This window comes from Magallana gigas, chromosome 2 (genome assembly GCF_963853765.1).
Source record: "Magallana gigas chromosome 2, xbMagGiga1.1, whole genome shotgun sequence".
Taxonomy (NCBI): Eukaryota; Metazoa; Mollusca; class Bivalvia; order Ostreida; family Ostreidae; genus Magallana; species Magallana gigas.
Window position 1 is genome coordinate 25,008,105 of NC_088854.1, and position 25,896 is coordinate 25,034,000.

General features: G+C 33.6%; 2 protein-coding genes across 9 annotated transcripts; both read right to left on the minus strand.

The window, feature by feature from the left end:
* Window positions 1–156: 156 nt before the first annotated feature.
* LOC105339469 (cilia- and flagella-associated protein 44) lies at window positions 157–14,673 on the minus strand. 3 transcript variants are annotated; one of them, XM_011445035.4, is made up of 37 exons: window positions 14,578–14,673; window positions 12,775–12,816; window positions 12,484–12,533; window positions 11,740–12,346; window positions 11,376–11,520; window positions 11,049–11,211; window positions 10,785–10,924; window positions 10,501–10,680; window positions 10,015–10,294; window positions 9,732–9,893; window positions 9,413–9,560; window positions 9,161–9,255; window positions 8,715–8,918; window positions 8,484–8,594; window positions 8,196–8,348; window positions 7,950–8,076; window positions 7,412–7,515; window positions 7,171–7,319; window positions 6,651–6,927; window positions 6,484–6,536; window positions 6,100–6,262; window positions 5,873–6,003; window positions 5,536–5,726; window positions 5,198–5,364; window positions 4,780–4,968; window positions 4,326–4,510; window positions 3,931–4,066; window positions 3,694–3,818; window positions 3,467–3,595; window positions 3,247–3,361; window positions 2,792–2,978; window positions 2,516–2,634; window positions 2,222–2,398; window positions 1,667–1,863; window positions 1,242–1,467; window positions 979–1,113; window positions 157–676 (listed from the first exon to the last, which is right to left on the minus strand). In XM_011445035.4, exons 1-37 carry the CDS (start codon window positions 14,591–14,593, stop codon window positions 476–478), a joined length of 5,979 nt encoding a protein of 1,992 aa, XP_011443337.3. In that variant the 5' UTR covers window positions 14,594–14,673; the 3' UTR covers window positions 157–475. The 3 variants fall into 3 exon arrangements, with proteins under 3 accessions (XP_011443337.3, XP_065931884.1, XP_065931883.1); XM_066075812.1 differs by lacking the exon at window positions 14,578–14,673 and adding an exon at window positions 13,592–14,134; XM_066075811.1 differs by lacking the exon at window positions 14,578–14,673 and adding an exon at window positions 13,592–14,038 and having other exon boundaries at window positions 11,376–11,517.
* Window positions 14,674–16,869: 2,196 nt separating this feature from the next.
* Window positions 16,870–24,866, minus strand: LOC105339468 (intraflagellar transport protein 46 homolog). 6 transcript variants are annotated; one of them, XM_011445029.4, is made up of 13 exons: window positions 24,725–24,866; window positions 24,437–24,542; window positions 23,605–23,631; window positions 23,115–23,147; window positions 20,907–21,013; window positions 20,288–20,466; window positions 20,056–20,130; window positions 19,650–19,743; window positions 18,159–18,406; window positions 17,796–17,862; window positions 17,626–17,686; window positions 17,255–17,358; window positions 16,870–17,140 (listed from the first exon to the last, which is right to left on the minus strand). In XM_011445029.4, the coding sequence occupies exons 1-13, from the start codon at window positions 24,755–24,757 to the stop codon at window positions 17,036–17,038; spliced, it is 1,239 nt and encodes a 412-aa protein (XP_011443331.1). In that variant the 5' UTR covers window positions 24,758–24,866; the 3' UTR covers window positions 16,870–17,035. The 6 variants fall into 6 exon arrangements, with proteins under 6 accessions (XP_011443331.1, XP_011443332.3, XP_011443333.1 ...); XM_011445030.4 differs by lacking the exon at window positions 19,650–19,743 and adding an exon at window positions 19,797–19,890; XM_011445031.4 differs by lacking the exon at window positions 23,605–23,631.
* Between the last annotated feature and the right edge of the window lie 1,030 nt (window positions 24,867–25,896).

Here is a 25,896-nt window from a genome sequence, read left to right on the forward strand (position 1 = left end):
TCTAAACTTTTCCTGCAAGCGGTTTCTAATTGATTTGAGTTTTTCATAAAATACATATAAAGTGACAATTAATTAAGCTACTTTACATTTATGCATTATATCTACTTTAACTAAACAGAAATTGTATGGGCTTATATTAAGAAATAAACACACATATTAAAGTGATGTGACTTATTTATTCAATAAATCAAGCACACTTGGAAAATGTATTTCCAGACTTCAGATTCTCATAATAAAATAACAAATGTTCAATAATGAAAGGCTATCACAGATTACAAACTTCTATATCATTGTCTTCCAGTTTGTAAATGTAAGGACGGAATATGTGAATAAATAATATATCACATTCTTGTATGCAGATTCACAAGATCATACATTTAACATTAAAAGTAAATAATGGATCAAGTATTTGCAAAGGACGAAGTGCAAGCATGTCATTAAAAAGACTGGTTCTTCAGATAAATTCAGCCTTGACTCAGTTGCTGATTGGCCTCATGTTGGGGGGACTCTGGGGTAGTGGTGGCTGGGCAGGGGGCAGAATGTGTCCCCCCTTTCTGGACAGCAACATGATCTCCTCCTTGAGGGCGTCTATCTCCTGGGCCTGAAGCTGCACCAGCTGTATTAGCCTCTGTCTCTCTCTGACGTCAGCCTTCCTAGCTCCTGTAAACTCCTGACCCTGCACAAGAGAACATTTACGGTAAGTATTTTTTTATTGTTACATTCAAATTAACAGTTATGATAATTGTAAACACCATTATCAAATATTCTTGTACTATTTCTTATTTTCTTATTTATAGTACCGTATCAGTTTTTAAAATACTGTAAAATGAAAAACTTCTTGCAAATGATGAATGTAATCATTACGCATGCAAGATGAATTTGATCCATTTCACAGTGTACCAGGAAGCACTAATTAAGATTTAACTTAGCACATTCAAGTCTTAACAAAAAAAAAAACCCACAAATGATGACACTTACAGAGCTCTTTTGTCTCGAGTCCAGTTCTCCCTCGAACGATTTCTTTTCATTCAGCAATATACATAATTGATCAAGTCTGTTTGTATTATCACGAATAAGTGCTGTGATTTTGGCTTTCTTTTCTGCAATCTTTTCCTACAAATGGAATACAGATCTTACAATGAGAACATTAAATACATTTGAGAAATTGAATGCATTAACTATAATACACATCCAAATATACAATTTAAATGCTGTAATTCTTATATAAATATTTTACTTACATCCCACTCCACTAATTCCTCTGCACACTGAATTTCTGTAAGGCGTAACTTTTCTTTTAACTCCTCAATCTGCCTATTCACAGTAATTGTTTCTAACTTTTCTAGATCCACAATTCTTCCGAACTTAGCAACCATCATTTCATTGGTGCGTTCCTCCATTTCTGAAATCTTGCTGTCGAACACTTTCCTGTCCTTAATGAGCTGCACATGCTTTCTCCTCGATTCCCTGGCAAAGATGAGAATGACAAATAAATAATCAAGTATTCCTTATTGAATTCTATCGGATTAATATAACCTAAATTGTTCTAAAAAATCTAGGATGATTGCATAATTCCAAACAAACAATTATGAATATAATAATTGATTATTGGCTAATGTCAGCTAATAATCAATGCGATTGAAATCTTTTGTTGAAATATACTGACTTCATGTGTTTCTTCTGCATGTGCTTCTCATGCTCCAGCTCCTTGATTCTCTGTTGTAGGCGGGTGACCCCGTGGGACTCGAACACTAGGGTCTGGGACAGGTCCTGGGGGAGGACGCCATTGATCATGTACTGAATCTGGTGGAGCTTCAGTGTCACCACCACATCCAACTCGTTCAATTTCTGCTGCTTCTCTAGCTACAACAGACAAGGAGATCCAACATCAATTAGAGTAACGTATATCCAGGTTTTTAAGCAAATTGTAAATCTTGTTGTCTTTGTTTTAAAACTATAAACTTTTTGATTTGTGTGAGTAAATTTTTGGGTATTCTTAAAATTTTCCCTTTTGCGGAACACAATAGTTGCCACACATTTTGCTTATTTTGATTTTGCGATTTAAAAAAAAGATCAAAAAAGCAAAAAATAGATCATTGAAAAAAGAAGTTTTAACATGATATGTTCTGTAGTTTGTGATAGAATGATTGAAAAATAGAAGGATAACTAGACAAAACATTTTAAACAAGTCTAGTTTCTGTTATCTCCAATCTCATGATACCTGGAAAGCCTCCAGCTCATTTTGAGCAGCCTTGAGTGCACTGTCCACCACTTTAAGTTTCTTGTTGTTGCTCTCTATGTCTTTCTTCAAACCATCGTTATTCTTCTTCTCCTCCTGGAGGGCCTCCTCAATGTCCAGCTTCTTTTCTCTCAGTTGACATGTATTATCATAGATGTTCTGTAAAAAGTTTATTTGTGAAATGAAGGATCGATGGTTGACTTTGGTACAGACTGCCTTAATTTGATTGAGGGTATTTACAATGAAGAACATAGACGCAATTAAAACTTTAATAACCTGATCACATCCTGGTGGACAAATGTCAAGGTCATAGCCTCCTTCCTCCTCAGACTCTTCATCATCTTCATCCCAGTCAGACTCATCATCAGAATCTTCATCACTGTCCTCATCAGAACCTGCAGATTAGAGAAAGTCAATGAAATAAGTAGTCAGGTTTTCCATATTCAATATATAATATCAAGGAAAAATCATACAGGTACTTGTAGCTAGAAAAGTGAATATCTTGGATTTTGATAAAAAGAAGATTGAATGCTATCAGTGAAGCAAATGTACCCTCTCCATCTGTGACCTTCTTTTTGGCTCTCTTGATTTTCTTTTTGAAAACTTTGGTCAAATAATCAGCAAACTTATTGTTGTCTCCCAGCGAGGCCTGGAACTGAGCATACAACTGCTTCTCTTTCTCCTGTAGCTTCTCAATCTCTTTCTTCTTCAAATCCTGCTTTCCTTGCAACTCAATTATCTAAAGAGGAAAATGTTATGTATTTAAATATATAGAAAAATAAAGTTGTTCCTAAAATCCTTGATAATATCACATTACATGTCACTTGGCAGTTATGAACTATATATGAAATTATACAAAATATTACCGGTAGGTGCGCTTGCAATTTTATATTATATCTGCGATTTGACACAATCTATTGGAATCACAGGATTTAAAGTACTTTCGTAAAATAAGGAATCTATTTTATTCAACATTACTGGTCCAGACTCCTGTCTACTGTTCTAACCTTAGCCTGCATCTCCAGCTTCTCCTGTTGTTTTCCTGTCACCTTGGCCTCCATTACATCCTCTCTCTTCTCATACTCCTTCAGCAACACAAACTCCTCAAACAGTGTTACCTGTCTGTTAAAACAAACAATCTTATCAAAACATTGCCCTTTTTCACTTTTTTTTGGTATACAACTCACAGCACAACTTGAAAAACTTTGCTTTATTGCTTTAATTTACCTCAGGTCGGCATTCTTCATCACAATATCCAGCTTGAACTTGTCATGTCTTAACAACCGCAGCTCAGCATCGAAATTCAATAGCAACTCCTCAATTCTCTTTAGAAGCCGGTCTTGATCATAAATCAATCTATTAAAAAGGCCATATTATGAAACAGATTAATATTCCGCTGCTCCTTGAACACCAAATTCAAAATAAGTTGATTTGGAAATGTGTGTTAGACTTACTTAATTTCCATGGCTTCCTTCATCTCCATTTCTAGTGGTGAGGTATCAAATTCAATCAATTCCTCACCCTCTCCGCCCTTAGATTCACTCATTATAGTACTAGGTTTTGGTGTAGGTGATCCTCCCTTAATAAAAAAACAAAAATACATGTTTAAACTGCAAGTACTATTCATTTCCTTATATGACCTTTTTATTTGAAAATTACAGCAACTGTAAATAAATAGATAAAATGGCTACCTTGTCCTTTGCTGTGTCAGTATTCCCAAATCCTCCAAAGCCACCGAAACTACCTCCTCCACCTTTGGCCTCTTTTTCCTTTATTTCCATTTCTTTTTTAAAGGCTAAAAGAGTATCCCGGGTGTATTCAAGTTTCCTATAAAAAAAGTATAGAAGATATTATCAACCAGGCAACGCTATACTGATATCATAATTATGGCCAAAAGGGAGATAAAAATCAGAATTTGTATTATAATTTAAAGCATTATCATATGTCATTCCTAATTTTAGCAAATACTGTTATACATGTCCTGGTATATCTATCAATAAACAAACTGTATGAAAAATGAATGTAGTGATGGAATCAGTATCTTGATTTACAAGATTGTGACATCTGTACGCGCAATATAACATACTTTTCAGGCATCTCATCAGGGTACATTCTGGGTATTGGAGGAATCTTTTTGTGCTTATCTCTCCCCAAGTGGGACTGAACATCTTCCAGGTTTGCCACCAGTTCTCGGATTTCTTCAATCACACTAAGCTTCTTGTCCCTTATTTTTAGCAGACGGAGATTGAAATTGTACTTATGCTCATGTATCTACAGAAAACAAAAATCTCCTTGATAATTTCAATTCTCTAAACATTCAAATCATGAGGCATGTGCACGTACTAGGATCTGGAGCCAAAAAACTTGGACAAGTTCACTTTGTATCCAAGAAAGGCACATAAAGTTCAAAAACGAAAATGAGATCAAAAGTGGTTTTGTCAAAGCTTGATTGTAAATATTAAACATGTTATTTCAATACATATACTCTATATTCTCAGTTTCCAATTTACAAGGGATTCTTGCATGTTTAGAACACATACTAGATCTTTCAGGATAAGGAGTCTGCCTCTAGCTTTCTCCACATTCATCCTAAGGTGATCAGGCACAACATAGTCCTTGGCTGTCTTCAGTTTGTAATCTCCCATGTTATCTTTGGCTTCTTTGATGGCTGCAACATCAGCTGGGTCCTCATAGTCATCATCAGGTTTTGTATTGTACAATTCTTCCCACTGATATAAAAGAGGCAACGATTTCATTCAAAATTTTGGAATTACCGTAAAGTAATTCTTGATAATATTTTCAATAAAAACTTTGTTAAAAGAAACTTTAGAAGGCTTTTTTCTAACCATTGAATAATTAAGCTATAAATATAAAATGTTTGAGGAGAAATACTGTAGTGATATTATGGCAGATTGTAATCCCCTCCATTTAACCAGACCCAGCCTCTCTGATACTGACCTGTGCTCTCCTTGCCGCCCTCTTTTGTTTCTTCTCCTCCACTTTGTACAGGGCTTTATTGATCCTTTCGCCCATACTGCCTTTTAGGGTTGTTGTGACTTTGGCTCCAGCCTGATCCCCTGCTTTTCCACCAGCATCGGTGTGGTCATCTGTGTGTGTGGATTTCCCTACAAAGTCCCATTTAAATGTGATGACAAACTGAACACTAATACTACAATAATACTTAGAAATGCAGACACAGCATTGTTTTCAGCAATTCATAGCTAGATTTTAAAAACCAAATAAAAAATATCCAGATTATTGATACCCCACCCACCCCTATTCCACCCCACACTTACCTCCGAGCAAGTCCCTGGTGGGGTCCCTTGTGATGTCATCCTTCACCATTGTCATTGTTTTCCTTCTCTCAAAATCAGCTTTCATTTGGTAGAAGTCATCTGACAGTTTGGCTGCTCTGAAGCTGGCCACTTCATGTGGAGTTTTAAAGGCCTTCACAACTATCCTCTCACACTCAACTACATCCTTATACCTACGAAGAAACATCAAGGTTAATAAAAAAAAAACCCAACAACAACTTTGAATCACCAGCATTAGTGAAAAGCTAAAAGAGCACCAGTTACAATATTTTTCCATAACTAGTAATATTATCTTTTTCTGTATTAAAGTCATATGTACCTCTTTCTGAGTTTTTCCAGTGCTATCCTTTGTTTCTCTGCCTCCCAGGCCAACTCTTTCCTTACAATATCAATTCTATCATGTTTCTGTTTATCCAGCTCCAGTTTGATGTCTTTGTCTAGCTCAAATTCCTGCGAATGAAATAACATGCATTTAATATGAATTAAATGATGACAACTGACCTATGAAGTTCAAACTATTGGTCCGTCACTGTAAACTTCACAAACCTCCTTCCGTAGTTGTAAGTGGGGTGGTAACCCTTCATTTTGTTCCAGTATACTCTTGAACTGCCGCCTAAGCTTTGCTATCTGACGACGGACATCTTTCTTCTTCTCATCTGCTATCTTCATCATTTTATCATGCTCTGCCTTTTGTTTTGCATCTTCAATGCTTAAAACACAGTTGAAGAGGTCAATTTTAAATGAATACATATTCCGAATAAGTCTTTTATTATTTGAATTGAGAATTCCAAGGATTAAAACAAACAAAATATAAATGTACGGTACTGGTAATTTCACATAATATGGAATATTTATGTATTTCACTCTCAAAATAGATGCCATGTAATATCATAAGAAAATGAAATACATGCATTGCTAAAAGTAGCATACCTGTATGCATTTGGATCCTCAATATCATCAACATTGACTATTTCTCCAGCTTTCTATAAAACATATTGCAAAGATACATGTATCTGTGAATTTAATTTACTCACAAAAGAAAAAAATAATTACCAATAATTAATTACAGCAAAATAGATCAACTGACTTAAACTTACCTTTGCTGAGGGAAGTTTGGCCTTGGCCTCTGCTACTTTTTGGTCCACTTTCTCTTGATCCATAATGTCATACAGGAAAAAGTTGCCATCATAGCCGGCTGATAGAAGCATCTTCTCATCTGGGCTGGCTGCCACTTTGACGATGCGTCCATAGTTATTATCATGCAAATTCAACTGCCAGTAGGAACCTAGTTCATCCAGTGAAAAATCTTTTTCAAGATTCTGGATTCTAATACTACCATCCTCCATACCAAACAACATCTTTCGGCCATTTCCACTATAAAGAAATTATATTACTTGTCATTAAATATTTCTAAGAATAAACCATTTAATGACTATCAAAAGATATACATGTACTTGGTATATATCGTAAATTGTTGAGTATCACGTACATAAATAACTATAAATATATAAAAATGATAACATCATAAAATGTCCGGAATAAATATTAACCTAGCCTCATATTGTAAAAAAATCTTGAGAAACAATGCAAATTGTAAAATATTCTTCAAATGAATACCTGAACTGCATGAATGTAATTGGAACATCATTGGACTCTGTCACAGCGACTGATTGCAAAGGTTCATCCTGGAGCTCTTCTGGCAATTTGGATCTCTCTTCTTCAGATATAAACTTACACTCATACAGATAACCAGCATCAAATTCTCCCTATTAAAATTAAATAAAATAGGCAATTGTTATATGTCTGTGATTAGCAACATTAGAAGGCAAGACAACTTGGACACAGAATTCGACTTTACCATTGAAAGCCAGAACTGTCCCTCATCGGAGTAGAAGCCAGTCAATATTGGACTGGGCTCTGGTGGGATGTATGCTTTCCATTCTGGTTCCGGAGTTTTCTTCTCTGCAATTCAAATAATGGACTTAAAAAACTTTAGAATCCTCTAATATCATTTCAATTTCCTATCAAATTCTTCAAATTCTTGGTATTACATGTAATAAGATGGCAGAAATACTGTAAACAAACTTTTATATGACAAAATTAGTGAACTGGGTCACAGTGATTTATTTTGTTTCAGAGCCTTTTTCATTAAAAAAAACCCAACAACAACACAAAAGCCATAATAAAGACTGGTTCATAATGAGAAGCATTGAAGACAATTAGGTTTTCATGAGCCTCATAAAATTTTCTCACAACAGAACAAAAGTCTGTTCATTCTGTAAATGTGCAGGTTTTAGAAATTTTTTTTATCAGTCAGGAATAAATTCCATAATTTTCAATAATGCCTTAAATTCCTTACATCTTAAACATCCCCCTTCATAAGCTTTAAGACTTGCCTTCTTCCACATCTCCCTGTTCAGACTCTGTCTCGAGTCCTCTCTCTATCCTCTTCCTTCTTTCTTCCTCCTCTCTCTTTTTCCTCTCCAGCTCCTCAATTCTCTTCCTTTCCAATTCTTCTTCATGCTGTAAGATTTAAAGAACAATAAATACCATAACTCTGATTCATGCCACTTCTATTCCAAGTTAATGATGCATTATTTTCCTCTTTAATATATTGAGATATCTATTGAATAAACACTTACTCTTAGCCGTGACTTGATACTTTTGAACTTGAAGGATCTCATTGGTAAGCCGGTGATGTGGAAAGTTTTAGATGTATCAAATTTGGCACCATCTGGAGAGTCGATCTCTAAGACTAGTCCACCTTCACAAAATGCAAGAAGGGTGGATTTTTTCTGAAAGATAAAAACAAGAATAGGTTTCACCAATGCTATTTAATATTTCTCGGTTCACATTCTGATAGAAAAAAAGCGACATCGGTCTTAGACAGGAAATTATTTGTAGATAAATATGTTAAAAGGACAACTTACAAATTTGGAGGGAGACCACTGAATTTGTCTCACTGATGAAGGGGTCTCAATAAATCCAATGGGTTCATAGGTTTCTCCAATGTTCAAGAAAAATATAGTATTGTCTGCACCCTGTAAAATGATCATTATGATACTGAATAAATATCTACGATGCACATTTGATAAATTAGATAATTTGTATGGTACATTATAACATGTTTATAATTAATTGACATTTCAAGAAAACCATACCGCTGTGGCAAGAATTTCCCCTTTGTCATTGACAGCTATGGAGGTCACTTCCTTAGTGTGGGGTTTGAAGACCTGCTTGAGGTCAAGGTCAATGTCATGCTTGTGTTTTTTATGGGCTTGGTCCTCACCAGCCTTGGCAATGGTCATTACCCTGACCACACCATCACTGAACCCAGAGATGATCGTCTTGCCCTTGGTATCAACCTGTATTAAATTCAATTTAAAAATTAATTTTCTAGTGTTTAAGTTAAAAATTGTTAAGTTAACAATAATCTGATTTTCAAGATCTCATAACTGCTTACAAAGTCTTGCATTTCTTTCTCTGGTTTGATTTTTTGAGACATGTACTAGCAATGTTTACCCGTACTGAAATTCTCAGTTTAAATTATACAAACATCATTAATACACCTTGTTTAAATGCATAGGAAATAAATGTATCAGCTTACAATTTGTGGGGCCCAAATCAGGGTGGTACCAGCATCAGGGAACCTCTTCTCACATAACTGCTTCTTTTGAAGGAAATCAAACACTCGGACAGTATCTGTAAAATATGAATTTAGCAATGTTAGGCCAAATTTAAAATTCAGCTGGAGATTAATTCTCCTAGGCCTGACATCAAAACCACATACAAAATTTAAAAAAAAGAAATCAAAGAAGAAAGGTAAAAATGTAAAGAGCCACAGCAATTAACCACTTACGATCAACACCAGTGGTAGCAACTAGATGAGTGAGTGGGGACACATCACACCCAGTGATGGCTCCAGCATGGTAGGTGAAGAGCTTGTCTGGGGCTTGGGAGGTGTGGGAGAAAGTCAGATCCAGCTTCCATATACCACCATTGGCATCCTACAAGAAAAAAATTGCAATGAATACTGGTATTTCTATTCCATATTGGTATTTTTATACCTTACATCCAATTTAAAAATAAAATACTTCTGGGTGGCAAATTGTGAAGAATTTTGTTACATACAGTACCGGTACATGTATGACTAAAAATTAAGAAAATTACAGCCCTACCTGAGCATACCATATGGTGACCTCATTTTCTGCATCAGTGGACTTGAGTATGGACTTCAGTTGGACATCATGGCCAACACGTAGCTCATTCATTGGCTCCATCTCAAAAAGTCCGGACTCATCTGCTACATCAGCAGTGTCTACACTTTCAAAATCCCAAACCTGGAAAAAGAAAACAAAGCATGCTACATTTCATTGAGAAATAGTTTTAAAAGCATTGAGGATAGTAAGTGAAATTTTTTGATTAAATTTATCAATTCATAGAATTTATATACAAACTTACCCTAATAAATCCATCAGAGCCCACGGTCATCAACTCTCCCTCATCCAGAAGGATTTGCTGAATGGATCCCTGATGACACAGTTTCTTTCCTTTGCGTCCTATCTCCACTTTAATCAAGCCTCCTTCCCACAAGAGCATGTTTCCTGTCTCTGTTCCAGACAAGACTTTACCATCAGGGAGCTCCACATAGCCTTCAATGTCTGAAATCTCAGTTTTTCCAAACTTTCCTAGTTCTCCTTGAAGTTTTAATCCAGTGAAAGTATCAGCCATTTTCCAAAATCTAAAATGGCCATAGAAAGCAATTTAATACATGTAGTTAAAGGTAATATTTACACTTTAAATGTTTATTTAAAAAAAATTGATTTTCCTTCAAATAATTTCACTAAAAATCTCAATGAAAAACTGAATAATCAAAAATACTGTTAGTACTATTCCAAAAAGTAATGATATTACAGGTATTAATTATATAGTATAATATAATAATACCTGATATGTCCAGTACCAGATGTGGTCAACTGACCCTCCAACTCTGTTGAGAAGGTCACACGAAACACTTCCTGTGAGAAGGCCTTTGACCTCAATACGGTCTGCTCCTCTTTCCAGTCCCAGATGGTTAGCATGTAATCAGGGTCTCCTCCAACCGAAGCCAGCAAATCACCTTTAGGACTTTAAAAAATCAAATAAAATTCAATTAAACATATATTGAAGAAAATTTTAATTTTCAATGATAAGATTATAAGATTTATGATGAATTCCTCATTTTAACATACTTAAAATCGACATAGGAGTATGATCGCTCTGTTCCACCACGAAGAATTCGATGCAGTTTTAATGATGGATATTCAAAAACATTGATGTTTGGTGAAATTCCTTTTTCAGCCACAGCAAAATATTTCTTTAAAGGATGAACCTACAAGCAACAGTCACATTTTGAATTTAGTTATGTCACATTCCTAAATCAGTTACAATCTTGATATCTTTCAAAACTTTACCACAGGTACTTGTACAGCTGGGGTGTGTATTGAGTTACTTACTGTAATGGCCCCAATACCGCCTCCACTGGTGCTTCGTAGGTATCTCTGCTCCTTTGTCTGTAGGTCCAAAAGCATCACATAGTTACCTGCAGCAAAGCAGACGGTTCTCTCATCCAAAAGATGAAGGTTGTGGCGCTTTGTACAGTCATAACCAAAAGAATATCTACAAAATATGGAAGGCTTCTTCTGAAAGTCATAATTACAAAATTGCACAGAAAATTGTAATGTCAGACGGGGGATTTTAATCTCATTTTATTTTGAAAAAAAAATATATGTACAGAGCATAATGTGTATTTTAAAAAGTATCTTTGAGAATAAAAGACTTACATGAGATTTAGGTAATCCTTTGGTAAGCCTGAATCTTGTGTTATATGTGGCTGAGATATCATTTCCTCGTAGTTATAGAAAAAGTCATCAGGAATCTTCTTTATCTCCTCTTCTGCTTTTTCAAGTTTCTTCTCCTCTTCATCTGCTTTAAAGTGTATGGTATAAAGTGAAAATTTTGGCGATATTTTTTCAAATATTAGAAAAACAAATTATTAAAAATTATGTGGAAATAATTAAATAAAATGAATTTTGTGCATTTATCAATATAACTCCAAAACCAGTGTGTGTATAACTGAAGAGATTTTCTCTCAAACCCTGCTTTATGACTTTATCTTTAATAATTTTTTAAAGAGAATTAACTGACCATTTTCTTCCTCTTCTGCAGCATTTTGATTTTTATCCCCTTCTGCTGCATCTTTGGATTTCTCTTCAGATTGTTCATCTTCTACTTTCTTTTCCTCTCCTTCTGCTTTCTTTTCCTCCCCTTCTGCTTTCTTTTCTTCTCCTTCTGCCTTCTTTTCTTCTCCTTCTGCCTTCTTCTCTTCCCCATCAGCTTTCTTTTCCTCTCCCTCTGACTCTTTCTTCTCTTCTCCCTCAACTTTCTTTTCTTCTTCTTCTTTCTTTTCTTCTCCCTCAACTTTCTTTTCTTCTCCTTCTACTTTCTTTTCTTCTCCTTCTGCTTTCTTTTCCTCCCCCTCTTCTTTCTTTTCCTCTGAGGGTTTATCTTGGCCTTCCTCTTCAGCCTTCTTTGTAGTGTCATCGGCCTTACTTTCAGATGCTTGGGGTGCTTGCTGTTCTTCCTTTTTCTCTCCCTCTGACTCTTTCTTTTCCTCCTCTTTTGTTCCTCCTTGAGTCTCCTCAACCTTCTCCTCAGCCTTTTCTGGAGGAGGCTCTGATCCTGGCTCCTTCTCCTCAGAGGATTTTACCTCCTCACTCTTCTTTTCTTCCTCTTTTGGAGCATCATCTTTTGCCTACAAGAAATAGTGCCATTATACATGCATATAATTACATATACTTGGATATACAAAAGATTTTCATTATATCAGTGGTTTATTGTATTAGAATTTTTTTCGGCCATTATACAACACTACCGTTACCTATTTCTTACCTGTTCTGTAGCTTGAATAGGAGGTTCCACTTTCTCACTTTCCTCGGGTTCTAGACATAAAATTTTGACATGATCAAAATATTCAAACCAAAATCATCATTTCCTGTATACATGTATTTTAAAAAATGGAAAGAGTTATCCGTAACAAAACAAAATCTGATGATAAAAAAGAATTTCAATGTCATCCTTTATGTATTAAATTTGGTTGCTTAATCAGTATTTCTTTTTTAAATTACCGGGGTTATCAGTTTTTTTTATCAGTTTTGATTGTAATTTTGTTGCAACAAATACCTTTTTTCTCTGCTGGGCTATCTCCCTGTCCCCCTTCTGCTGCTGTAAAAGGCATGACTCAAAATTAGAGATGTCAGATCAATAATAACTCACATTTACATCCAATATCAAAGTTATTTTTGATTTTGGGACTATGGTATTCATTATTTTAATTTTAGTAGAATATCTTCATTAAAACTGAATTTCAATGTCATCAAATATGAATGACATTATAACATTTGTTTAACAATTTTCTAAAAATGTACATGAACTGATATAATAATTATATATGGACATCTGAAAGTGACATATACTATAACAAAGAAAGACATATTATGGATTTATATTTCATGTAATATGAGAGACCATGCCATGCAAATTTACAAGGGCATATTGAATTAACAGACAAATAATGAAATGAAAAGATTGTCTATTTTTTTGCAATGAAATAGATACATGTACAGCACAATGTGATTTTTTGCAAGGACATGCACATGCTTATAAATGGTTTTTTTTTTAATTTAGAGTAAAGAGTAAAGTTTTTTCTTCCATGCCAATTGAAGTATTGACAATAGACTGAAGAATAACATGCTCTTTGTTGAAGCTTCCATTCAGCAAGAACAAAATATACAATATATACAATATGTATATGACAGGTAACAGCATAAGTGTTGCTGATCGATTCATGCTGTTGTCTTGTATTTTAAGTTGGGTGAACTATATGTTGTACCAGTGATTACCAAGGGTGTATGGTTGGCCAAGCATTGAAGAGTGAGGCAGAAATTTTCTCAGTGGGGGTATATATCTGTTGGCAAGAATTTACCAACATTGGTCTTACTTTCTGATGATGTGAAACTGTCAGGCTTGTTTGATAACCCAGGGTCTGTGCCCCTTACAGATAACTCCGAGACTTGTTTCTTGGGTGATGGATCATTACTTATTAAAAGAGATGATTGTTGGCCATTTCCATCTGCATCCAGCAATTCATCCTGTTTTAGAGCTCTGTATTCATCACCCTTAGGCATTTCATTTGATATAATTTTAGAACTTTTTTCACCAACATTATATTCACTAGATCTTTTATTGATTTTCTCAGGGTTCTGTTTTCCTATTTGGTCATAATTAAACATCAGTGATTTATTTTTGGCAGAAGTGTCTTCATTCTTATCAATATTTGTAGGTTTTGGAAAGGAACTGGTCTCGACACTTTCCTCTGATTTTTCTAACTGGCTTTGAGGCATGTCATCCTCTGAGATGGACTGGGAGCATTCTGCCTCATACAATGCATCATCTTGATGCCTAATCCTATACCTTCTGAGAGCCTCTGCTTTTAGTTTGTGTGTGGCACCACGGAGTGAAAGTCTCTTTTCCCCATTATTTTCTATTCATAACATGTCAAAAAATTGATAACACACACATGATTAAAATGATAATTATTCAATAGTGTGCTGATTATTTAGACACTGGGTTCATGTCAAGCATAACAAATACTTGTATATGTGAGCTACGTAAGCACAACATTAAAACATCTAGAGCAAACATGGCAAATATTCGTCTCAACGTAAGTGTGATAAAATGATGACGATGATGCATGTTTTAAATTGAGACAATTCAATTCATTTAATGGAATAATACATAACAGTAAACAAGAAGTTCAATCAAAATGCAAGAGGACAACGACTATTTCACTGCATAAACATTCATCGTATAAGCAAGTTTCCCATATTTCTTAGTCATGCTATTTACTGTAAATTTATTAACTTATATATCTTTAAAAATTCACAATACGTGCAATAAATGAAACAAAATAAAAATAAACCGTACTTTTCTCGTCCTCCATGTTCCCTTGTTGCTAAGAAGCACCGAGTTGCTAATTACGCGAATAACGATCCCGATCCAAATTAAAGGGCACTTGCTTATGACTTTTCTGAAATGGAATGAACATTGCAGCATTAGTGAATTGATCAGTCTTATATGTTGTTTAATAAATGTAGCTGAAATAAAATAATGTCTAATAAATATTTTTTTAGAATATATGTTTTTAATTTTTTTTAATGTGCGAACGTTTAAAGGGACTTGGACATGATTTGAGATCAAACATTTTATTTTTAATGTATAAAATGATTTACTGGGGCATTTTAAATGATTGACCAAAATATTGAATGTTAAAGTCAAGTTACAAGTGAGATACAGAGGTAAGAATTGGTTGTTATGTAAATATAGCTCGAATCTTATACGGTTGTTTACAAAATATGTTAAGTACATATTTACCATTTCTTAGACAAAATGACATGTAAAAAACAATTAAAACTAACTCAATGTCTTCATAAATACTATTATCAACAAAAGAAAGATGCATTTGATTGAACTTACACCAATACAACACATATATAAAAGATGACAATATTCGAGATTTGTTTACAAAACAATTAAAGGATTATGAGCTTTGTATCTTGCTTATAACTTGATATTTGACTTTCAAATTTTGACATAGCATTAAAAACTTCTATATTTAACAGTATAAACATTGAAAATGGAAAAATAAAATTTAAAAATCTTAAGTCAAATCGTGTCCAAGTCATTCTAAAGCTTTACCGTCTAATGCTTAGACGAATTTGAAGTATTGATTTTCTAGCAGGCACGTAGCATCGGGGGGGGGGGGGGGGGGGGGTGGTAGGCAGATTTTTCTGAAATGTACATACAAAAAACAGAATTAATATGGAGTTGCCCCATTAATATGGAGTTGCCCCCCCCCCCCCCCCCCCCCCGGATTTGGATTTTCATGATTTTGGAAAGTAACTTTTTTTCTTTTTCTTTTTTCTTGTAATGATTCTTTGGATGAGTCTGCCACCCCCCCCCCCCCCCCCCCACTTTCAAAAACGACTCTACGTGCCTGTTTAGGACTATAGAAAATCTCCTAAAAGCGACGGAGAGTGGCCGGTTGGGAAGTTCAAATTCTTACTGTATTATTCAACATTCATTGGCTTTATCTCTCCTATTTATATACATATGATTTGTATTTTCTTAAGATTTTCCAAATAATATTAAAGAAAAGCAAGAAATCCATCAAGTCAATTGGGGAACGATACTTACTTTGAACTTTTACTTCTAAAATCTAAATGAACTTTAACATTAATAATAAAGAAGAACTTGACTCTCTCAAGATGTCGGTTATTTTTAATCTGAGAAATTATCTTTAACCTCCATACAATAAACTGTACTTAAATTGTACTGGTTTAAAACAATAAATATTCCGTGCATCCGTTTTACTTGCATAGAATTGATGGATGACTTTTGTACTCAGTAGATGAATTAACTTAATATATAATCGTTAATAAATAATACTACGGAATATAAGGTACAATTAAAGTTTCATTAAAAAAAAAAATCAATGTCTATTTGTAAAAACATTTGCTATATCCTATGAATGGTTTAACTCAAGTGTATAGCAACAATCTGAAAAAAGCGACACAAACTACCGGAGGGATTAATTTTTAGACTCCACTCTACTAATATTTGCCATACAATCCTGGTTCATGGTAATATTTTAAAAACAATAAAATGCTTTCTTTTGTGATTTATGCGGGATAAGAAGGTGGCTACATTGCAGAAAAATATATAACCCGCGTAATTTTTTTCTGCAACGATCGCTATATTTCTTTTAACAAATAGATAAATTGATTTTAAAAACTGAGTAAAATTCAGTCTGATATCATCATGATTATTTCGTGCAGTCTGATTATTCTGAAGTCGCTGTAGGTTTCGACCGATCGATTACCGGGGCGTGTAGATTTCAGTCTGGCTGTTTATATGGAGCTATGAACTATGAGTTTCCGTAAGAAATAGAGGGAATCATACCCAGTAGATTAATATTTAAGTATGCATCCACTGTTACAAAGTTTGAGCACATGCAGGATCTGTGTAAATGTCAAAGCTTAAAGACAATTGACTCACCAACAGATGGGGAACCTTTGTTTACCTATGAATTTATTATCATGAAATTTCAAGTCATCTATTAGAAGTGTTTAATTTTAATAATTCATCCTTTTCAATACCTTAGAGTTTTTTCCAGTAGTGAACAACTGATGAATTGAGAAAACAACACCAAGTCCTAAGTACGATCAGATCAAAGATTTATTGAATCCTTAACTTGCACAGTTAACAACAATGGTATTCCATTATCATGATTCTCTTTTATAAATACATAGATATGCATGAACAGTCAACTCCAAATCACAGATATGTACAATAATGACAGCTGGACATCACTTAACATGAACGTTTACAAGATCAGTCTTTCCTCTTCCTTGTCGTCCGGAGCATCCTCCGGGCCACCTCCTTTCAGGGCGTTATCCAACTGGTTGTCTTGAGCAAGGGCCCGGAAATGCTGAGAAAGACAGAAATACACATTTCAATACTCGTCATTTCAAAATTTGCTCTGAAACAGAGATCTTCACAGTTGTAGCAATGTTCATGAGTGAACGATTAAGCGTCATCTTACCTGAGAATTCTTGAATTCTGAATATAGTGTAAACAAAACATGAAGAGCTTGGATCTTTTCATTGTGATGAGGCGATCCCTTATAAACAGGTATATCAAGTATTGCTGAAAAATAATTCAAAAATGTTGATGAGAAGAGTATCTTGAAGAGAAGATATCTTGTCTGTTATTGCTTCAACAATAAAGGATAAAGGTCTCCTCTCTGTTAGAGATTTGATATTGACTTATCCTAAGGAATCTAGGCATCATTGAAATAACGGTACTTAATTTATATCATCATGCGGTATGACAAATAACAACAATAGGTGTAAATCAAGTGAAAATATATATAATGTTAGTTATGTTACTTGGAAAAGACACTCTTGTACTTACAACAAACAAGTTCCACATACTGAGGCAAATCACAGTCCAGCTCAGCTGTAGGAAGTCCAACCTGATACAGATAACACATGTACAATGAGTAAAATGATAAAGATATTTTAATATAAAAGCACTTTGAAAAAAAATATCTACTTTTTTAATCAAGATTGTTAATTGTTTACCTCTTTCAGTAATTCTTCAAATTCAGGTGGCCATTCTTGCATTAAAGTATCTATGTCTGGCATGTTTCTGAAATAAGTCAACGCATACTAATTAAAGCATGCATATTTTGTCTATTATAAAACATTTAATAACATTCGCTTAAGTATACACCAACAAATGGCCTATCTTAGGTATCAGCTATCAGATATACATATCTTTATTGTGGAAATAACACGAATATACTTTTCAAATTTCAACTTCACATTGCAAACAACACCAGGGAATACCCACTACTCATGTTTACAATAGTGTATATGAAATATTTATTAACTCAGCAAAAAATGGAAACAAATGATTCCAGAAACTGATTTAATCTGACCTACTTGGAATAATGAACGTTGGGAGGGGGCTGGGTCCTGTGAAGTTCCTTGATGCTGTCTATCCAGCTCTCTATCTGTTTCGGATTCTTCTCCGCTGTATCGATGCTCTTGACCACCACCTTTTTGTCCGTGGTCTGCTTTGATATGGCCCTGAGCTGAAGGTCAAGGACGGTGGGGTCAGACTGCTTGGCACAGGGCTCATCTAGCACCGTCAGTCCTAGGGTGTCGGGTCTGTTGTCTGGGCGAGTTATCTACACAGCAACATTACCAAAACTTATACAATAAAAGGGATACTGACATTGCAAATTTTCATGATTTCATTTTATATGCTGAATCTGAGTGAACTGAATAATTTTCTTCGTAAGTCTACACACCATACATGTATACAGGTATATAACAAAATGTGTGTTTATCTTCTTGTAGATATTATCTTTTTATTGTATAATTATTTGATATAATAAATAATGTATTAACATATTTAAAACTTATAACACGATTGAACATTAAACAAGTACTACAATGAAGGGCATTGAAGTGGTAAAAATGTCCGTTTGAATGGAATATACTAAACTTTATATCGAACGTCAATTGTTACATAAGACACGCCCATTTGTGTTTTTGCTTTTGTGTATAACGTGTGTGTTTGAAATTCCTGTTGTGTTGTTTAGAAGATGAGCGGTTCCGCAAGCATTGTGCAAATACTGTTTTCCTCGTTATAAAAGAAATGGGCGTGTTTTATGAAACAATTGACGTTCGATACAAAGTTTAGAATATTTCATTCAAACGAACATTTTTACCACTTCAATGCGCTTCATTGTAGCTAGAATTTAATACCAAGTAAAGTAACTATGTGATACAAGTAAAAAAAAAAAAAATTAAAATAAGGTTAAATATGAGTATAAATAGACAAATATATAAAAGTTTTACATTTAAAAAGTCTCATTAAAAGTCCTTGCCATATTATTGAAGAGATGGGGTAAAATATAAGTCATCATTTCAAATATTTGAAAAAGATATGAGACTACACGAAACAAGATGTGATCACACTGAAAGACATCTGAATGTGTACACATCAAGTTAACTGACAACAGTTTTGTGGCAGCTAGTTAAAAGACAGTATACTCTCAAAGAGAGAATTTGGTACAATATTCATAGTGCAATCGAAAACTGACAACAATGGTCATGATAAGGGATTGGAATTTCAGTTAGAGATAAAGAGAAAATTTAGTTCAGTGATGCTAAAAGAGCTCAAGAATTCTACAAATATTAGTATCAGTATAAATATCTCATTCTAATAATTGAAAAAAGAAAAAGATATTGCAGTGATTCTGAAAAATATTGCTAAAAGTGTTGTATTGAGGGAATCATGAAATATCTATGAAAGAGATGGGTATAGGTATAAGTAAACAATCCAACAGACAGTAGATGTATAGCCATAATGGTTTAGCCATCTTCACTGTTTCCTGGCTCTACAACGAACCCAGACAAACTGACCTTCAGGAAGGCATCAATGTCTCCAACAGCAGGGATAAGGTCAGGGATAAACGGTAGGAGGCTGTGATCTAGTTCAATTGTCTGAGGAGTGTATCTACAATGATAACACAGTAAGCCTACACTTGTCAAACCCAGTCATTTACTGACCTTGATGAACGCATCAATGTCACCCACAGCAGGAATGTAATCAGGAATAAATGGTTTAAGTTTGTATTCTAGCTCTATAGTCTGTGGTGTATACCTGAAAAGAAACCATACCATACCATCGCACTCACTTCAGAACTTTTCTTTCTGACTAATGAAAGTTCTAACACTTGTTTTTAAAGGTGAATTTCATAACAAATATGGGAAAATAGAATATTCTATTACATGAGTATACAACCTGTACTAATTAAAAAAAGAATACCTTGTAATGTATTGAAACAGTTCCTTTATTTCAGGAGTAACAGGAAGATTTTCGTAATCCCCAGGGTCATATGCTCTGAAATAAATCAAAATAAAATTAAAAGCAACCATTTAAAAGTGAACACTTGCCTGATCAAGTCAATAAGATTTTTTGAATTTATGTCCATTATATGTGTAGTATGATATGATTTTGATTAAAATAGTGTATATTTATTCTTTATAGTAGTTAATACCCTTCCACTGGAACATGATCATCATCATCGTCATCATCATCATCATCGTCATCATCTGTATCTGACCCGGAGTCGTCATCATCATCATCATCTTCATCATTCTCAAACTGCTGTTGCTGTCTGGGCTGAGGTTTAGGGGCCTGTGACTGTTGCATGGGTTTCAGTTCACCCTGGTGAGGCTAGATGTGGTAAACAGGAATTGTTCAAGATGATAGTTATCTGTATTTTTTCCCAGTAAAACATCTCACTCTGCTTCATTTTATATTAAAACACACAAGTATTTCAAACGCAATCAAATTATGCAATACATGTAACAACATTGCCAACTTAGTATGGTAATGAATAGCTTCATAAAAATGCAAATAAGACAATTCCTTTCTATTAAACCATTTCAAATAAATCAAATATCTGAATAGTTTAATGGCTTTATCATATCATCATATTTTTGACGTAATCAAATTTCATTAGTTGTAAGAATCCATGCAGCTGCAATTATCATTAATGTAGCCTACCCCTCTGAAAAAACAGTCATAAGAAAGGCATTAGGGAGAAAAAAATATTATAGCAGAATAGTAGAATTCTTTGGTTTACTGAAGCATGTGAAATACAATGCATGTACCATTTGATTCATATTATCCTCGAATTCATCATCATTTTCATCAGACATGGTTGTTTCTGGGGGTGTATCTCCTCTACTCTGTCCTCTTGGTGCAGAAGGCTCGGATGCTGCAAAGAGCCAAAACTCACAAATAATGATTTCATAAAATCTAATGTCTCATTTTTGAAAATAAGTTTCGCATGTATTTCAATCTTTAAAATAATTGATGTAACAAAAATCAAGAATCAAAACTCCATAGAGTTTAATGTGATGATTTTGAAATATGAATGTTCCCCTTAAACCATTTTTGGTTAACCACTGTTAGTTAACATGTGACAAAAAAGGCATGCTTTTCAAGTGCAAAATTAAAGTAAATACTGTACATTATCTAAACATCAAGATTTCCCAAAATGAAGGTATCGCAGCAAATACTAGACAAGTATATAATTTTTATTTAAAACAATGAAGTTTATTCAAACTGTCATCAACTTATAATTACAATAATTTGTGATAATAATAAAATTGATTTTTTTTAACGTACCCTTCATAAAAAGATGAAGAATTTTATACATCTTTCCACATAATATATGATACTGTTTATTACAGGGTATTAAATATAATTCGAATAAAATTTTCTATCATTTATCATATGTCTTCTTTCAAGTAAATAAATATATACATGTATGTATATATGTTTACTGATATTTTTTATTCTCCATTTAAAGACCAGTCTCCATTATCACATTGTTTTATCGCATTTCAATTTAAATGTGAATAACACAGTAAAAATGTATATGCAATATAATATCCCAAAAGCAAAAGCATGACCAAACACAAAAAGTTTCTACATCTATCAAGTTTCTAGATAGTTTTCTGTATAATTGTTCTTATGAAGAAAGATTCAGATAAGCAAAAATAATGTCAAGGCCAAAATTTTAATGACCGTTTCAAAAATTTCAACTATGAATAAAGAGGTTCACGTTAATTTGATGTACATAAAACTCTATCGCAAAAATCTATAAAATAAATACAGTTTATTCATATTTCATAACTTGAAGTAGTGATAGGAGAATATATTCATGCACTTCTATACCTATATTGTCATATTGCAGAAATATGCATTCATAAGGTTTTTCAAGGTTCTTTAACTTTCGTTTTATCATATACATGCAAGATTTGAAGTTCAGAAGCATCAAACTATGCAATAGCTAAATGATACATGTACTGTTATGTTTTTTCTCCTTTAGAATCAATCATTTTAATGATAAATGTTACTATGATTTCATTCAAGAAATACATATGTAGCTTCCACAATCCAATTTTTGTTGAAAATATAATCCTGGAAGCAGAATTTTCTCAAATATCTACACTTTCATTTTTGTCAACAATTACTAATTTTGAAATAGAGATATGAGTATGTAAATAGTTGGGCGACGATTGCAAACTTCATAATCTGGTTGACTTAATCTGGCCATTAATTGCACAGACATAACTGCACTAAATTGAATAAGAAATGTATGTATTCATTGTGATATATGTTATATTTTTTTCTTCTTTACAATTTACCAGTACTTCAAAATTTTTATGAATTTTTTGTGAAAAAAATTTTGAATTTTACAGAAAGGCCAAACTAATGTGTGGAACTTAGTTTTTATTAGGGTATTTTTAACTGGTTGTCTGTCGCTGAAGAAAGAAAGTACCAGGTAATACACAGCATAGAGTTTTGCAATGAATATCAAATCCTAATGATAAATATGTTTACATGTACATGAAATGTAACACAAATTTTCTTTGACACCCTTGAATTGGGAATGTAATTTTGCTTTGTTTGATTGAATTACAAAAGTATTTAAATTCTTTATAGCTGTGTTATATAAAACAAGAGCATCAGCAAATTCAAACAAATATTCCCACATCAGATTTCTTCGTTTAATGAAGAATGAAAAATGCATCTATGTTATTCAATTATGGCTATAGAAAAAGATATACACATTTATAGTAACTCGTATCAACCAGAGAGTTTATATATAAATAGAATCTAATTGTTACGATAAATAATAACAGTATCTACAGGTAGTCTGATTTAATTACTTTTTAGTACAGCATGAATTACTGATATGTTATTTTCATATATATGATAGTATATATGTTTTTACATTTATTATTACATTGTATGTACATGTAAATAGTACCATAAACATTATATCTGTCACAAATAAAAAGATTTACCATCAAAACTGTGAGTTGGGGAACCAGGAGGCACTACACATAATGCAGATAAGACACAATTATTCATGCATACATCTACAAACAATGTCTAAGTACAAGAATTTTAATATCTTGGGAGGTTGTCACAATCATTCTGAGATTATACATTTATACGTTAAATTATTTGTAAAGAGGCGAGGCGAAAATCATGCAAAATAGGGTGAATGACATTAATCTTCTCCAAAATTACCTGACTTATTAACCATACAGGTAATACAATGAATACATTATTAAAAAATATTTTAGATTACCAAGATATGATTTTGCCAATATGAAAATGAAAAGTCTCAAAGTGTGATACCACAGTGATTATTGATGGAAAACACTATTCTACACGAAGCAACAAAACTCTGATGTAAAGTGAATGAAATGTCAAAAAATTTTGAAAAAAAAAAAATCACTTTCCCCTTTTGATTCTATTAATACATCAGAATTTCTCTGCAAATATTACCTGGTGGTCGCTTTTGGCGAGAGAGTCCTGGGTAACATGAGATGGAAGAAGAAAATATAAAGATGTGATTTTTTATGAATGCAATATCATGGTTGATTATGAAAGCGACAGCAGTATAATGAACTTGGTAAATCTTATAGCTTTCATAATTAAAGCACAACATAAAAATTTTGGTAGATTTTAATAAAAATTATCATTTTTTGAATGAACATTGCCCTTGTGGTCTAATATTTGTAAACACACACTGTAACATACTCAGTACAATCATAAAATGATTACATACAATAACACAAAGGATAGCAGTTGAAATGATACCAGTTCTTGATTATAAATGTATGATTCAGTGAATGAAAATGTGCATGAATGATAAGCTTTGTGATACTAGCCTATGCTTTTCCTTTACTCCCAAACATGATTCGGAAAGAGAAAATTTGAGAAAATGTATAGACCAATAGCTTAATAGTACTTTTATTTGTGAATAAATCAGAATAATTGATTCAAATTAGGTCTATCAAAAAGTCACGTAATCCAACGTGGCTTTGAAGATTTGTGTTAAAGAACTATTTCGAGCAAACTCTGAACACTTGATATCAGAGAAATGACATATTGACACTTAATATATCTGAACAAATCAGATTCAAAAATAAAAAATTCCATGAACACGATATAGAGCCTATATACATTGACCTGAATACACTTGTGGCTTATTTTGTGTGTAATCGCTTATGATCGTTATGGTGATCATAAATCTGAAAAAACTCATCTTAAATAATATAATGGCATACAAATCAAAAGGATAAAAAGTTGTAACATACGAAAATAAAATATTTACCTGGATGGACTCGAGGAGTGGGTGAATATTCACTTGCAACTTCCTCGCCGTCTGGAATCTCTAGAGCTTCGTCGTAAGGTTGATTTTGTACGTTCAAAATTCCTCTCTGAATAAATTTTGAAAACGAAAAATTTCGTTAAAGATATTGTTGACATTGGATACCAACGTTTTTTAAGAGTTTAGCATTAAGGAGGACGCCATCGTCTTTTGTTTGTAAAATATATAATGCAAGCAATTTTATTTGTTTTGGTATTAAATTGATTATCCCCTTTTAAATAATAAACTTACATTTCTTTCGTCTTCGCTATCAGGAGACTCCATTTGATTTTTGATTCATTTCAGGAATGCTACCCACAATTCCATGCAAACCTCGATCGATCCCGATCCCGATCTAAATTGGTTTTATTTGACATTCTTTCATGTCACCAACAGCATGAACATGAACAGTGTTGGTCACCGAATTAAATACATGGTATAAGGCGTAAGGTGAATGAATAGCTTTGTATATAAAGATTTTAATCACCTTTTCTTTGATTTCAAATACTTCTTTGCAGTTACATCTTCGCTAGCCAAGGGTTTTCGGTCCACTTTGCTCCCCATAAACCCTTGGCGGATTTCATTAAGAAAACTCGGTGACAAGATCTGTTTTATGATTGGCTGCAGCTGCGAGTAGCTGATCCAATCGCAGTGCTTGTAAATATAACACATGTGTGATCTTTGGTAAAACATTCGGTGCTTTTAACAAATTGAGACACAAGTTCTCGAGTACAGTGCCTCCCCAACGATGATCTAACCAGATCGTTTTAAACACCTATATATTTTACTGGGATTGACCATAGTTCTACAAACTTGTCAAGGCTCGCTTGATAGCATGGGAAGTAAACATGGCGAATGTAGAAGTTGCCTATCCCGTTAGTATATACGTTCCTGCTTATGTTTATTGCTTTTAAAGGTTCAGTGAGCTCTGTTTTATTTAATTTCTTTGGTCCGCAATATTCACGACAACGATACCTGATTTTATGGCATGGAAGTTTTCATATAAATCGGCGACTTTTTCACTCCCGGTACAGGTCCTTACAAAACACTATGAATAAAACATTCCGTGCTTTCCCTAGGTTATAACTGAATTCGTATTTAATAGCATCGTTAATTATGTTCCGATATTCGGTAGTCAACATGTTTTCAAGTTGTATTAATGCCGTAGTGTGTATATAACCTGTTGTTTAATTCGCTTAAAATGTAAATATGCAAGGGGCGCAACTCAAGTTGCTCGCTAGATAGCGCCACCACATCACCGAGTTTTCGTAATGAAATCCGCCAAGGGTTTATGGGGAGCAAAGTGGACCGAAAACCCTTGGCTAGCGAAGATGTTGCAGTTAACAATTTTCGATTCTTTTAACAAAAAAAAAAATCTTGTCATTAATCACTCTGCACTTAATTGATGGGTTTTTTTTATCGAC